The 15,428-nt window shown below is 52.3% G+C and overlaps 3 protein-coding genes across 3 annotated transcripts; all 3 read right to left on the bottom strand.

Annotated features, from left to right (window-relative positions):
- Window positions 1-153: 153 nt before the first annotated feature.
- UCRPA7_1247 (putative arginase family protein) lies at window positions 154-755 on the bottom strand (the record flags this gene model as incomplete). The annotated part of the gene is made up of 3 exons (XM_007913830.1): window positions 154-374; window positions 429-654; window positions 705-755. 3 exons carry the CDS (start codon window positions 753-755, stop codon window positions 154-156), a joined length of 498 nt encoding a protein of 165 aa, XP_007912021.1.
- Window positions 756-5,921: 5,166 nt separating this feature from the next.
- Window positions 5,922-6,436, bottom strand: UCRPA7_1246 (putative mads-box mef2 type transcription factor protein; the record flags this gene model as incomplete). The annotated part of the gene is made up of 4 exons (XM_007913836.1): window positions 5,922-5,948; window positions 6,013-6,084; window positions 6,140-6,296; window positions 6,381-6,436. 4 exons carry the CDS (start codon window positions 6,434-6,436, stop codon window positions 5,922-5,924), a joined length of 312 nt encoding a protein of 103 aa, XP_007912027.1.
- A 5,054-nt stretch (window positions 6,437-11,490) lies between these two features.
- Window positions 11,491-14,809, bottom strand: UCRPA7_1245 (putative transcription initiation factor tfiid subunit 1 protein; the record flags this gene model as incomplete). The annotated part of the gene is made up of 3 exons (XM_007913826.1): window positions 11,491-11,710; window positions 11,761-11,814; window positions 11,892-14,809. The coding sequence occupies 3 exons, from the start codon at window positions 14,807-14,809 to the stop codon at window positions 11,491-11,493; spliced, it is 3,192 nt and encodes a 1,063-aa protein (XP_007912017.1).
- Between the last annotated feature and the right edge of the window lie 619 nt (window positions 14,810-15,428).

The raw sequence follows: 15,428 nt of genomic DNA, 5'->3' as shown, positions 1-15,428 counted from the left end.
GTGAAAATACTGTATATTTGCATGATAGGACAGGGAAAATTCAAGCCAGCATTGCTAATTTGCATTATCTCCGCATAATTAACTTGACAAAGTATAACTGGAGTGTGATGTTAAGTCTAATCTATTCTTGCCACGATTGATAGGTTCTCCGTACTACTCTTCGTCTGCTTTCGACTTGACCGGATTCTCGACCATCAGACCAAGGAGCGAATGGCCAACCTCAGCAGCGGCCAACACCGTTGTCTCTCCAGGATTATCGTATACGGGTGCGACCTCTACAACGTCTGCACCGACAACATCCAAGCCCCGAAGACCATCCAGGACAGTCAGGAGCTCTCGACTTGTCCAACCACCAGGTTCGGCCGTGCCGGTTGCTGCAAGGCATGCTATCAGCATGGGCGGACAAGAACTAGTGACATTCTACATACCTGGCGCATACGCGGGATCAAGAACATCAATGTCAACGCTAATATAGACTTTTGAGTCTCCTACCCGTTTCTTGATTCGTGAGATTACACCATCGGCACCCAGAATGTCCAGATCGCGTGCCTTGATCATCTCAAAGCCACAACGCAGGTCATTCCGTATATCGCCCTTACGTCGCATGATAGGAGCCCGTATACCAGCATGGATAGATGTGTTTTTGATGAGCCCCTATACAGTATTAGCCTTCCGCCGAAGGCCACGTAGGGAGGCCTTCTTACTTCCTCGTGTGCAATGTGTAGGAACGTTCCATGATTCAGACCTCTGGGCATTCGTCAGCTTTGTAGGCACCGTTTGGTCATAACAGTACTCACGCGTAGTCAGAAAGTCCACCTCCTAGTTGAAGTTAGCCAACGCTGGACCTATCTTACGATCCCACTGACCGCTTACCAATTACAGCAGGATCCCAGGTATCTAAGGCTCACTTAACAAATTGAATCTGAGGAGAAACAAGCTGACATTTACCTATATGACTGTCAAAGTGAATGACAGATACTTCTCCCCATCTTAAATAGGTTGACCTCAACGCCGAAAGAGTCGTGGTGTGATCGCCGCCGATCGTCAAGATCCTAGGTGTCTTGGACTGCGTGATGTTGGAAGCCGTCCGCCCTGAGATGACCTGCCGATCGTGAGTGATTCAGGTATCAGGGAACAAGTTGATGAGATGACAAACCTTATGAGCTTTGTCAAGCTGTCTCAGAGCGACATTGTTATCAAGCCATGTAAGCGGCGCATCCCCGCAGTCCACAATGGTCGCCCAGGAAGCGAATATGTTCTCGCCGGTGTAAATGCTCCATCCAGCTATAGGTGACATCCTTTGACTCCCCACCCGAATGCCTGAAGGTCCAAATCTCGCACCGGGCCGCCCAGTGGTAGTGGTGTCGAATGGCGCACCGAGGATGGCGATATCGTACTTCTTACCGTCCGACTCATCGTCCGAAAAGCAATTGACATATGGAAGGTTTGCAAATGTTTTTAATCCGTTGAATTGGCTGCCACTGACGATATCTACATCATCATCAATTGACATAGGATGCTGTTGATGCACACCGGCGACGGGAGGGAACTCCCAGGCGGCAGCCCCGCTAACAAGTGCCGCATGCAGAAGCGCCGGTATGAATGAACCCTTCATCATCAAAACGAAACAAAGGTCAAAATCTGAATAATGTTCGACCGACACAGTGCCTTGACGAATCAATCTCTCAAAACATAAAATCTCAAATATCGGGGGAGAATTGACGTCGGAGGGGGGACACTCTATTGAATGGCAGGAGACTCCATATCGGGAGGGCTTATCTGATTGCTTTAGTCACAATTGTGGCACTTCACAACACCTTAGTCAAAATCAATGTGTTGAGTGGGAACGATGTTTTCTGCTCCTCCGCCAGGGTGATACACGTGGATACCTCAAGCCTCGGAGTAAAGGGCGACAATACTATTGATGAAACTTATGATACCCTTGATGCCTTGGAGATTCAGTTTATCACTGTAGGTCTATAAACTTCTATAAACTAGTCAGCCTTGGTTGAGGAGGTGAGGATGCCCTTATCGAAGTAACGATTATTGTCCTGGCGGAGCAGCACACCTTTCTCCATGTTTTCAAGTTCATCGATCCTCAGGCGACTGTTACAGGCCCTGAGATGTATTGTACTGAGTTTTGTAGCACGTTCCACAACAACGATAGTGAATCATCTCAACTTTGTGATTGATAGAAACGCATTCACTCCAGACAATGCCCATTCATCACGACTTCAGACACTAGCTCGTGACGAACTGATTGTGATAGACACACAATAGCAAGCTTCCCATGTATATAATGCGAACAGCTCATCTGCACTATATGCTCATATGTAGACTAAAGATGTCCTTCCTCAAAATTCAAGCTCACATTCATTCAACATCATGGATCATACTCCTCAGCCTTCCAGCGACCAAAACCCTATTCCAGGGCATTCTCACCATGACACATGCGGAGAGGTTTGTGCGTATACGACGGATCAACCTCGTCCAAGGAAAACGGATTCGGTCAGCTCTCACGGACACCACCGCCGAAGGGCTAACAGAGATGGCCGGACGAGAACGACCACTCCGTATTCTCCCCACCGAGCGCCGTTGATGTCCAGCTCTCCGTACCCTCCTCGCCTTTCGAGAGCGAAGTCATCACATGTCCCGCACGGTGCCGCTTCTGTCTATCACCATGATGACGAACATCAGGATACAAGTCGGACAGACTACGACCGGCGGTGCCGCTCGCCATCTCCCGAGCCGGCGTCTGAGGGACACGAGAGGGCAGCGGAATCCGGTGCGCCGCCCGCACCTGGCTTGTATCGGAGCCAGTGGCTGCCTTCCCCGACACTTGAGCCGCTGGTCAAGCCCGACCAGAACACTTTCCTCCCTCTGCTCGAGATAGAAGCGCCGTCTCAGCAGCGACGACTGCAGCCATCTCATCCTGAAGAAGAGAGCGAAACGTTTAGTAGCGATCAGAAACTCTCGTCGAGAAAGTGAAGCGCCACGCGAGGAGATGAACTATCATCTTGCCCCAGAAGAGTTTCGATACCAACTTGGTAGTAGGGCATAGCTCCCTTGACAAGCACCAACAGGTCAGCCGCTGACTGTCAGTTTGAACTTGTCGCAGACCAAGATGCTGATTTTCCAGCTGGTCATTGACCTTCTCCATACTCAACTAAACAGTCGAGGTCTCTTCCTTGCTTCCAGCGAGAAGTCGGGCCTGCCCGACAGTGACAACTGGAAACCCTTGCTACCGTAGTAGAACATTCCACGAAGCGGTCAGAGAAGACAGTCCGCGCAGCAGTCATCTCCCATCACCAAGCCAAGCTACCAAGGTAGGCATACTGCGACAGCTTGGCCGGTCCCTGTCTGTATTCGCTTTCAAAGGATTCAGATCCAGGGACCTGCAGTTGACATCACGCTTGCCTACATACACACTTACACAAGCACACCATGTCCCCCAAGGCTCATTGTCCGTAGTAAAGCTCGTGCGGAGCGGAGCGACGCAGGGAGAGAGGAAGGGGTCGCTGTCAAAAGAGAGAGTTGGGGCCGTTTTCTAGAGCGCGTACGGTACCTCACTCCAAACCAGAGCTCCTCAATTGTTTCTAAATATATCCTCGTGCCTTAGTCTCACACGCTACGTCAACGACCCGCTACTGCTACTGCAGGTGCCACGGCTATGAGGGGCGTGGCCAAGACATTCCTTTCATTCTTCTCGAAGCTCTCTGTTCTTATCGAGGCTGAAACACTGGTTCACATGGCGCAGAGGAGGGGGCGGCGCGCGCATTCTAGATGAGGGGTTGGGTTGTGTGAGCAAGACGAACAGATTTCAATCGCGATTGTTTGTATGTTGTCGCACTCATGGGTAAGCTACTCTAATTCTACAAGTCCGCGAAAACAGAAAAACGCCAGTAATAATGATTTGAACCCGTTCTTTGCAAAGGACAGTGGAATTGACCTTGCAGGTATTGCTCATTCGCACAGAAAGGAAAGGAGCTCATTCCATCGTCCGGCCTCAAAAAACAAGGAGGCATGTTCAAATGATCATACCAGTATATCATCGCCCAGAACGCCACGCCATGCCTCAAAGGTCAGAACGCAAAAGTCGCCGCCGTAGTAGATAAAAAATGATGATCCCAAGTCCTGTCAACGTTCCCACATGCCGTCATATGCCAAAACCAGACTTTTTGGTTGATGCCTCATGTGAAGACTATCTTCCACTAAACACATAAGTGCAATGCAGCCTGAAAGGGCGACCAAAGTAGAAAAGAAGTAACACCCAGGTATCTCTTAAAAATGCGGGGCAGGCTGTGGAGCAAAGGAGTTCTCGTGAGAAACGAATAGATAATTGTACACTGTTTTAGACAGTAGAGAAGAGGAAATGAGCTGTGAGCGCCTTCAGCTGTCAACCTTCAAACGCTTTGGCTCAGTGCCAGGCTCAATGGGATCTGAGGTCGGGCCGTTGGCACTAGGGTCGGGGCTCTTCCTCTTATTGCTGTGACTGTTGGAGGTTGGATGATTGGGGTCATCCCTCAGAAAGCTAGGCCCAGTGCCGACCACCGGAGTAGCGAAGTTCAGTGGGCTAGGTAGAGTGTTGCTATCGCTCCCCCGAAAATTCCAGTCCGGATAGAAGCTGCTGGGGCTTGGAAGAAACTCGTTATTGAGGAACCGAGATGGCAAGGCCGAGACAGGCGTTGTATCAAGGTTCATATGCTGAGAGTTGGGAGGCGGCCGTGCGAAGGGATTTGGAGGGCCGCTGGCACCAGCAGACAGAAGAGCAGAAGCAGAAGGCGATGGGGGAGGCAGAACAACTCCCGAGGAATGGGAGTCAGTATTGCGCCGGGTTGCCTGAGAAGTCGCGTCTGTGGAATGGCCAGGACCAGCGGAAGTTGACTCAGCTGTGGCACTGCCACCATCAGAGGGCTCGTCAGGGATTTGCACCGTGAGGCGGGGCCGGGAAGCTCCACCGACACGCAAGCTATTAGAGCGTGATGGCGGTGTGAATGTTGTCTCGGGAATGGACGGCACCGAGATTTGACGACCCTTTGGAAGAGATGCAGCAGTATCCGACCTCTTTGGCACAGGTGGCGACGTTGTTAAGTTGCTTCGCGAAACACTGCCGACATCTATTGATTGCGAGCGATTCCCATTGGCCTCAGCCTTCAGCAAGGGTTCGTTATGAAACGCCGCGAGATGCTGAGATAGGATGGATCGATTCTCATCAATGGGAGTGAATATGCTGTGCTGCTTTCGCTGAGGTAGCTTCTTGATAGCAGAATTGGTGTCCAGCAAGGGTGGCTGCGGGCGATCTTGCGGCCCTTCAGCTCGAGGTTCTACTGGCACCGGAGGCGGCTCCTGAATCTGTGGCGGCTGTGGTTGAGGTGGCGGTTGAGGTGGACTCTGCATTGGATGATGTTGCGGCTGAGGTGGGGAAGAATGAGGAGCAGGCTGGGCGGGAATCTGCTGGTGATGCTGTGGAGGAGAAACAGAATGTCGAGGACCAGGGGGTGGGGGTTGTTGCTGTTGCTGTTGCTGCTGAGGAGGATAATTGGGCGGTAGAGACGAACGCCGCTGATCTTCCATGTAAGGTTGCATGTGAGGAGCAGCATGGGGAGGAGGCGGTGGTGGATATGGGTATTGAGGTCCCGGTTGTGGCATGTTAGGAGGCATATTCTGGGGATTCTGAGGGTTGTAGATGGCTGGGTGAGGCATGAAAGCGTATCCATTGACAGGAGGCCCCTGTGGAGGACCAGGAGGCCCTACAGGCTGAGGTACCATATTCGGTCCCATCCGTCTCATGTCATTTCTGGAGCCAGGTCTGGATCCAATTGGTGGTTGGGGTGTGTGGCCTCTCTGGATGTGCTGAGCAGGATGCTGTGGGAAGGCAACGCCATTGGGAATCGGCGGAGACGCTGAAGGCGTATGATGTCTCATGTGCGGGGGAAATTGGGGCTGGCCTTGGAAATGTTGTGGCATCATATGAGCCTCCATTCCCTCCCCGTGAGGGGGAGTGCCCTCTACATCATCCTCATCGTCGTCGTCCCCTCCGCCATTGAAGTCGGCAGGGCCCTTGTGCTCGCTCGGACCACCATGCTATTCCCGAGTCGTCAGCAAAATTGCAAGCCATCAAGCCATGGACTGTACTCACATATGTGTATCTTGTGATCAGCTCGCGCATATCACACGAGGAGTACTCGTAGAGCTTCTTGTTGCTGCCGAAGATGAAGACGGCAACATCGACAGAGCAAAGCACGGAGAGCTCATGCGCCTTCTTGAACAGACCGCCCTTTCGCTTCAGGAAGGTGCTGTATGATGGAAACGCGATTAGCTTCGGTGTGGCAGAAGAGACAAGAGAGCGCAAAGAGTTTGCGTGACTCGCGAGGACTTACACAGAGCGATTCCTGTCATCCTTGATGGCTTTGATCTCAATCTTTCTGCGACCCATTTTGGCGAGTCTGCAGCTGCTTGACTTGATCTATCCCGAGCGCTGGCAGCGGGGAGGATGGGATCAAAGTCCTGATAGAGGACGAAGCTTTATCGCCACCGGCCTTGAAGCCAGATCGGCTGGGTATGAGATGAAGCCGTAGGCGACGTATTGACGGCGACGATGTCAATGAAGCTGGAACGAAGGATGGTGGGCCGCGTATGGGAGTCAGTCGACTCGAAGCTCGAGGAGGAGGACGAGGAGGTGGTCGAGGCGCTCGTGGATCCTTGGGATAGAAGTCGTAGCCGTGAGCAGGCTGCTGTCGAGGCACAGAGGAGGGCAGCAGGCGAGCTTTCTATTGTAGCAGCGCTGGACTGGGCGAGGGTGGTGATGATGGGGTCGCAAGATGTGAAACACACGGACGCTGAGCTGGCGGAGGGACCCTTTTGTGCGTTTGGACGACGGGGTTGAGCCGCGATAATTGGCGACTGGTGTTGAAAGTAGCCTGGCAGCGAGGCTATAGTGTAGAGCTACTTGCGCGCCGTTTGGGATGGACTGGGCGTTGTGGTGCAGGGCGATGGGGCTGAATCTGGATGGTTGATTCTAATAATAGACGGATCGTGTTCACTTGGGGTTTGTGTGCGGGAGGGGAGATAATCGATGGGAAGGGGAGCGAAGGGGGAGAAAAAAAAAGAAGGGGACTGGACGGGGACGGGGACGGGCGACGTACGTGGGAGGAGTGGGAACTGTGACAAGAATGACGGCAGGCAGCGCAGTGCAGCGCAGCGCAGCCATGCCTACCTACCTACCTACCTACCTACAGTACCTACCTACGCCATACGGTCGGTCGCCAGCAGCCAGATAGACAGCGAAGAGAGGCGGGAGGGGAAGGTTACAGCAGGCCTGTCTGTAGCGTACCTAGGCGTGCTAGGTACTGTGCCTTAGCTAAGGTACTTTGTGTCTTACGGTAAAAGGCAGAAGTGGGCCATCCCGACTGTTAGGGCACACCGGCAGCTGAAGATGCCAGGCTCTACCTACCTTACAGTAGGTATAACGTTTTTCTTGTCCTCCATTCAGCCACGCTAATACTACTGCTAATTCACGTCAGGTAGCCTAACGGACAATGGAAAGGTGCCTTGAGCGTCGCGTTTCCGTTTCCAGGTGTGCCAGTCCGTTCCATGACCCTGGACCCTTGTCCTTGTCCTTGTCCTTGTCCTCTTCATTCCCCAGCCCTCCTCTACGCACTTCAGGACAGCTCCAATCCTTCCACTCATCGCCGACTTGTGACACTACACAGACGGACGAGACGGCAGGGCAAAGTGGTCAAAGAAAACAAAACGAAACACGACGGCCACCACGGCCCTATCAATGCTGGTGCGTTGCACATTGGCCCCGTTGGGATGTAGGACATTTCCCATGGCCCTTGCAGGATGGCCCTGGATCAGCGAACAGATGGTCTCACAGCGCAGGACCGCAGGGCAGATGGAAGGGCTGTACATTTCCCCATCCTCCAATCACGACTCTCCATCCAGACCTTCTCGAAGCCGAGTCTTTTAGTGTAGAAGAGACTGTGTTGGGCCTCTGTGTCCCCAGCCATGCTCCTTGTCTTTGGACAAAGCCACTCGTCCAAGGCTGGCCCGTGACACCTCATTCCCGCTTGGGATCAAAAGCAGTCTCTTCAGAACACAGCTTCTGGCTTCCTCGAGCTCCCAATCTTGTCGTTTTCAAGTGTGTCATGGACGCGACACGGTTTGGCCAATCTACGACCCGGGGAGACAGTAAACGGTGAAAGAGGCCGTTTTGGTGGTCAGCCTTCCTTCCTGTTTGCCGAGACAAGGGTGCGGGACCCGGTAGAATTCAGTTTGATCCAATTCAAACAGCTGGATGCGAGTCTCTTGCATGTTGCAAAGTGCCGGAGCAGGTACCTGCGACCGCAGTCCTCGCTTGGGAGAATACGCCCCGCCACCCCGCATGTGTTACGAGGTACAATCAACATAAGCTTGCTTGCTTGCTCCCTCTTCATTGCCGTCCCGTTGTTGTTGAATAATCTGCAATTCCGTTTCGATCCTCCCAGCGCCGTTCCCGCCCATCCACCTCACTCGCTTCGCTGCACTTCACTTCACCTTGCCTTACCTCACCACCCTAATGACGATGCTGCTAAGGCTGCTGTAGAACCGCACGGCCACTGTCTACGGCCTTACCAAACATTTGACTCAGCCTGTCGAGAATCTGAATCTCAAAGGATCAGGGCGGCTAGGCGCCGCGCGAGTCTCTCCTGTCATCATGGCTGTTGCCGGTGAAGATTACGTCCAGGAACGGCTAGCACACCAATTCCAATTCACATGCATATTCGGCCGAGTGTCGAGCAAGGCTGTATAGAGCTATGTTTCAAGGTACGAGGTCGAGGTATCGAGGATGTTTGGTCCGAACTTGGCACCATCTCCACTTTGTGTCTTTGTCGCATCATCCCGCCCTGTAACTCGCACTTGCAAGGGCTCCTCTGAATGATTGACATCGATAGCGTCTGGGTGATCCATATCAGGAACCTTGAATGTTACCCTCTCATGGGTTCCAACTGTATCTCTTCTCAGAATTTCATGTAGGTCTTGTGCTCGTCCATCTCGACGCGACAGAATGCGAGGTGCATCCAATTTACCCAGTCAGACGTTTATCGAAACAAAATGCATACCGGGGGCCTTGCCGACCCCTGCACGGACTATTTTGATGCTCCAGCGACTACGATCGCCAAATCATGCTGTACCATTGCTATCTTTGATACCCCAAAGTGATCGCTCAATCGTTCAAAATGCTCAAAATCCAAGAGACTTGGAACTAGTGGACCACGAACTGCATGCACCATCAAGGGCCGCCGGAGTGGCCTGGAGGGATACAGATCCTAATCGGGCCATGATGCCGGTTGAGAGGACTGCTCGCGAGGTGTGTCTCGTGGAGCTCACGTCGACTCGTGCAGATCATGGAAGCATCGAACGATGTACAAGCTGCAACAAAGGTGCTTCTTGTCATCATTCTGTGCCGTGCCAAGGCATATCCAGATGGTGGTCATGGTGGGCCATCCCTCCCTCGAGCAATACAACCGCCAAGTGGGCTAACAATCTGCATTTTACCCAAGCCATAGCCGCTAACTGGGATAATTGCTTCAGAGAGTGTCCGCACCAAGAAGGCCACCCAGGTGCTGAGGATAGGATAGTTCGAGGAGGAGGAGGAGGGGTGTCCTGGCATTCGCATTGGCCCGAGGGGACGAATTGCTCTGCAGGGCGAAACGTCGCGGTGATTGGCTTGGCTTGGGCTGCCTCGGCGTGGTGGTTGTTTCTAAAAATACCTATTTTTAGATGCCGGGTCAGATCTAACCGCCCGGGCGCTTACTGGGATGTTTTCGAGGTTCGAACACACACTATCTCATTATCTAACTGCCTCTAACAGCTCTAGCATCCGTTCGAGAATCCACTCCGGGACTTCCTAGAGGCTGGAAGACAGAAAGACAGAATCGACCAAGGTGATTGAAGGTGTGATGAATAGACTTGTCAACGTCTCTTGATGCCGGACCGGTACGCCCCACGCGCAATGTAATGCATGGATATGGATGCCACGCATCGCTCGCATGGAGCTTGCTTGGAGAGTATGTTCCTGTCAGCGGAGCTCCCAGTCATTCAATCAGTCAAAGAGTTAATCTATCGGCGATTCACTCGGAGCGCCAATCGTGTTGCATCGTGACTGATGATCCATCATTTCCTTCACCATCACCGTCCTGCCTGCTTGCCTGCCTCGTCGCCTATTCAATCAATGTAGTTGCCGCATTCCCTCCAACCAACCAATTTCGAATGCTCGCCCGGCAAGTCTTACCAGCCAGCCTCCCACCCCATCTGCGTCGCGCTCATCTACGTGCACTCGGCGCTCTTGCCGAGCCGACCTACTGACTGGACGTACAAACAGGCGCAGGCCGCTTCTAACGCGGCCAATAAGGCTGAGCCCCACGGCAGACGATGTGCCCGAATCGGAACTGCAATACAACATGGCCCGAACCATACTTATCACCTGCACACACCACCATCCACTCACCCAATTCTTTCAAACACATGCATGCTTCACCAGCTTGTGTCAAGTGCACTGATTTGTCAAAAATATGTTACTCGAAGCAAGGCACGCAGTCCACACAACCTTTAACCAGGTATTTCAGAGCTGCACTTTGCAAGTTGCTGCATGGCTGTTCTAAGTATAACAACGGGAAGCCTCTTTACCCTGCATCGTCCGTTTCGTACCTTGCTTAACCGCGGGGCCACGCTTCCAACCACAGGGCTGGGCTGGGAGGCTCTTCTGCCCTGGGGGCGCACACACCCCTGCTCTCCTTCCGGGAGAATGCCTGCACTTCAGGTCTCCACGAACTGGTCGCTATCGACCTCCAAACGTGCCTCTTGTGGGCAGTACATGTCCCCAATGTTCAATAATACTCCCACATATCGTGCCCCAACCAGGCACGATGCGACCCTAACAAACGGGCGAGGTGGCCTCGCTTCCAATTTTGGCTGCCCTTCGCTGCAGAAATTCCAGAAACCATGCCGCCAACGCCGTCAATGTTCAGCATTCTTTTCTCATGCATATGCATCCTCGCGTAGAAAGTATTTCGGGAATTCATGTCGGGCGTCAAGTAATGTCAGATGCCATCTGCTACCACCCGCCATGCGTCATGCTGGCGTGTGAACCGGGTAACGAAAGAGTAGTCGGGGAGAAGTCCTAGAGAAAACGTCCTGTCCAGAATCCAATTGGCTAGCTGCAAAGAACAGCTAGGTGGGAATCTTTTTTAAGCATCGCCGTAGCTTCCGATGCCATCGTTATTGGCAACATCAGGTCGGATTGTTCCATTGAGCAGTGGACAGAGTCTAGAACGAGGGTGATCGAGTCAGTAAGTTTGATAATAGCCAGTTGTTGTGATCTTTGACTCAAGTCAATGCTCTCGCGTGCAAGAAGGGCAACACCGGACAAGGAAAGAAGGGATAAAATTATGAGGGAAGACATAGGAAATGACAAGCATGCAATAGCAGCGCTAGTCTCGGGAGATCTCATCTAAAGAAATGGGGTGTGTACTTCTTGTTGGTCTTGATATGGCCAACTTGACCACAATTGGCGCATTTGCGAGTCGTTCCGGCTGCCTTGCCCTCGACTGATGGCTCAGGCGAGCCTCCAGAAGGATCAGCAATGCCTTTGGCTTGCTTCTTCTGCTTCTCGCGTTGGTGACGGCGCTCTTTGTTCTTCTCGAGACGATTCTGTTCCCTCTCAATCCTAGACAGATTGTTAGTACCTCAGAAGATTGCTGGACCAAGTCCACATACTTTTCGATGATTTTGCGGTCGGCTTCCGCGTCTCCAGTGAACTTTATATCCTTACTATAAATGCTACAAGAATGTCAGCATATCAATCCAATGTAGATCGCCGTAGAAGGCGGTAGAGTCTCAACACTTACTCCAGAGTTTCCTCATCTAGCTGACGCCTGGACTTGATGTATTGCGCGATTACACCGGGATCTTCCACGATCTCATCAATCCACTCCTCTGTGCCGTCGGCACGATACTGCTTTCGCTGAATTCTCAACTTTCTCTTGCCATGCCTCGTGCTTGTTGCACTAGGACGGCTGAAGACACTCATGCTCTCATCGAACCGCGGGGTAGCGGCAGGCTGAGTCTGTGGATAAAGACGCTCGTCCTCGTCCTCTTGAGGCTGGACATCTGCGTCGTCATACGTAGTAGCATCTTCAAGAGTTTCCTTCTGCTTGCCCCAGATGTCATTGATGACTTCCTGGTACGCAGCCTCTTGTTTCTTGACATTATATGAGTGACCGTTGTTCGCCTTGCGCTCGCGCTCCATGGCATCTGCAGATGTAGCATGGGATCCCAGCTCGTGCAGTACATTGAGGAAGCCGCCCTTCATAGAGGTCTTGATGAAACTAAAGCCAAGGCCTTTGCCTGTTGGGTCACCCTCACCGCGAAGCTTGAGCATAGCCTTCCCCGAAGTTGCATCAATGAAAGCCTTTGTAGTCTTCCAAGGCGCCAACTGATTGGCGAGGTTATCATTGGTAGGCTCGGCGTCGTCGTCATCTTTGTCCAAATCTTTTTCATCAATAGTGAAACCGCTCTTCTCGACTTCGTACGCGCCAATCTGCATAGCATCCATCAGGCAAACATCCTCAGGCTGAACCATGGAGTTAATGGTATCAGGATCCATGAGCTTCTCGCCTTCGTTCAGGCCCCAGCTTCGCGACTCCTTATCGTAAGACAAGAACTCCTTGAGCTTCTGGCGGTTCTGCGCGTCGTTGGAGTCCTTGACATGCTCGGTGATATCGGTCAAGCCCACGGCTCCCTTCTTGGTGATCAAGCGGTAAGACAACATCTTCAGACGGTTCTTGCTCGTATTTGTAACCTTCCTCGAGTGCGGACCAGGCACCTCAATAGAAGGGAAGTTCTGGCCCACAACGAAGAGGTGGTCAATCTTGCGTAGATAATAGTTGGACTGACCCAATCCAGTACTGCTACGACCAATGATAAAATCCGTCTTTCTGGGAGTATGCTTGAAGACCGGAGCGCGATACATCTGATTCTGCAATGTCGGCACAATCTCGCCAGCATTGACACTTCCGAAGATGGCAAATGGAGACCTGTCTTCAGCGAGAAGAACCTTGTTCTCACCAATTTCGAGTTTGACGGGCGGCTTCTCGTCGTTACTATCTTTGACTCTGTAGTAATTGATGACGCGGTTGCCCATGCCAAAATTGGACAAAACTGTCGGGATCTCCTCGCAGTATTCGAAAAGAACTGCCGTTGAATTGTCATTCAAGGTCAGATCTCTAGAGTGTTTGTAGATATCCTGGATCTTCTGCCCCTTGAGGTCTTTCCTGCGAAGCTGCTGGGGTTTGACGAAACGCAGATCGTTCTTAATGTTCTTGCGAACCTTCAAGTGCGGGCGGTGATAGTTGAAAGGATTAGGATCTGTAAGCTTGACCAGGTAGTATGGCCACAGAAGCTTGAGAGCAGGAAGACTGTGCTCGACTTGAACTCCGCCAAGCGTGGCTCGAACCTTATCCCTGACATTCTCTTTAAGAGCCTCATACGCATCATCGTTAGAAAAGTTGAAGCGTTCGAAGATGTCTCGGGCCATCTTGCCATCAGCCATACGCTTCATCTTGTGATTCTGACGCGGCCGTTTGGCGGGGCGCTCTGATTCCATGTCGTCTATCAACAAGAACGGATCGTTCATATCAAGACGTACGCGCTTGGCACTTCGCTTCGTGGCTTCATCGAACTGGTCGAATGAGGGGGCGACAAATCGGGATATCTCGGGAAGGCCCTTCTCATGTGTGACTTTGCGCCGTTTCGTCGGGGGGTCATCGAAGCCCATGGCTCTGTTCCATTCTTCATCCTCATCCGGCTCGCCGGGCGGGAGAGATGATGTCGCAGGTTCATCACGTCTGACAGCGACAGGAGGGTCTATGATGGAGTCCCAGTCCAAGCAGACCGTCTCAATGTCTTGCAAAGTGAATCCACCCACAAGCTCGAAGTCATCTGTCGAGTCCACCTTAAAAATCTCGAGATCTGCTTCATCGACACGTTCTGGGACAAGGAGCGACACGAGACCTGCGTTCTCTGCCGCCTGAATCTTCTGCTGGATGCTGACAGAGGTTGGACCAGGAATTCTGAATTGTTTCTCCTGGTCAACATCGATGTCGAGGCTGAGCTTGGTCGGAATTAGAGGCTTCGGCGGCTTGAGAGACTGCTTCGGAATCCAGTTACATTGCCTGATCTGGATCAAAGCATTGTAATCCAGTGTTACGCCTCTCGTGAAATCGGGAAAATGCAACTTGCAAGCTTCCGCATCGTCCGCGATCATACCAGGTAACTTCTTGTCTTGGAAATTCAGAGCTCGCAGCTCTTCAATAGTTTCCCGATGGTCTTGTCCTTCTTGCCACTTCCTGATGTATTCTTGTTCTGGGGTCTCTTGGATTTCCGGTTGCGGTGACGGTGGAGCGTCGGGGAGCAAAGGTGAGGACTCTCGACCCTCGCCGAATAGATCGTCGACTTCATAGCTCGTACCGCCATCGTCGGTCAAACTGGGGAGCTCGGCGGAGGCGCCACCGCTGGGCTGTTCACTGGGTTCCTCTTCATCGGGCAGATCCTCGTCACTGAGGTCAATATCCTCGTAATCGATGGCATCTTCGGCTTTCTTCGACTGGTCTATCTCGAGCGGCTTCTCCGAGTCCAAACCGAGGTTCACGTTGGTGGTATCGCCAAGCAGCGCTTGGATATTGGCTTCGTCTCGGGCCTGGGTCTGAGCCCAGTCCTCCTCTTCCTCCTCCTTGGAGGAGAATTCGAAAGACATGTCTCCGTCCATGGTGTTCTCGGATTTCGTCGCGCGCACCCCCTCAAACTCCTCCAGGCTGTTGCGCAAATCGCGGCAGGTCAGATCATCGTCTTGCGCCCAAGAAAAGCTGCAGCGACGGTGGAGAAGACGGCAGACAACTTGGGCGATCGGTCAAAAAAAGCCTGAGAAGGATGGCGGCGGTTGTGATTTTTAAAGAATAAAAAACGGGAATGGAGCAGCGTGAGTTTGTCAGTAGGCAATCACGGATGCTTGGAGATCTGTTCGGCGTTAGCGTGGCCGACTGCCAGGTGCAGATGCGGCGCGACTTGTGGCCTGAGGCCACTATGAAATCGAGCAGGCCCGTGTTGGCGGGGTTTAGGCGGCTCTTGCCTCTTGGCGAGCAGGCCCTCCACAACGATCGTTTTAGTGGAGACTTGGGGCGTGAGGTTATTGTGTGGTGGAAGTAAGAGTTGTCTGCTGCTCCACCACAGTCATACAAGTTATTCCTCATCGGTATCATTACATCTTCAACAAGAGGTTGCTCCCTTATTGAATTCAGGGAACAGACGATAATAATCAAATATTTGCGGCTCCAGTGAATATCATGACCCATATTATCTAGTGTCTCAAATTTTGAGGAACTAACCTT

Source organism: Phaeoacremonium minimum (genome assembly GCF_000392275.1).
Source record: "Phaeoacremonium minimum UCRPA7 unplaced genomic scaffold PA7_03_scaffold_64, whole genome shotgun sequence".
NCBI classification, from domain to species: Eukaryota; Fungi; Ascomycota; class Sordariomycetes; order Togniniales; family Togniniaceae; genus Phaeoacremonium; species Phaeoacremonium minimum.
The sequence above is the reverse complement of the archived record's forward strand: the minus strand, read 5'-3'. Positions and strand labels throughout refer to the sequence as shown.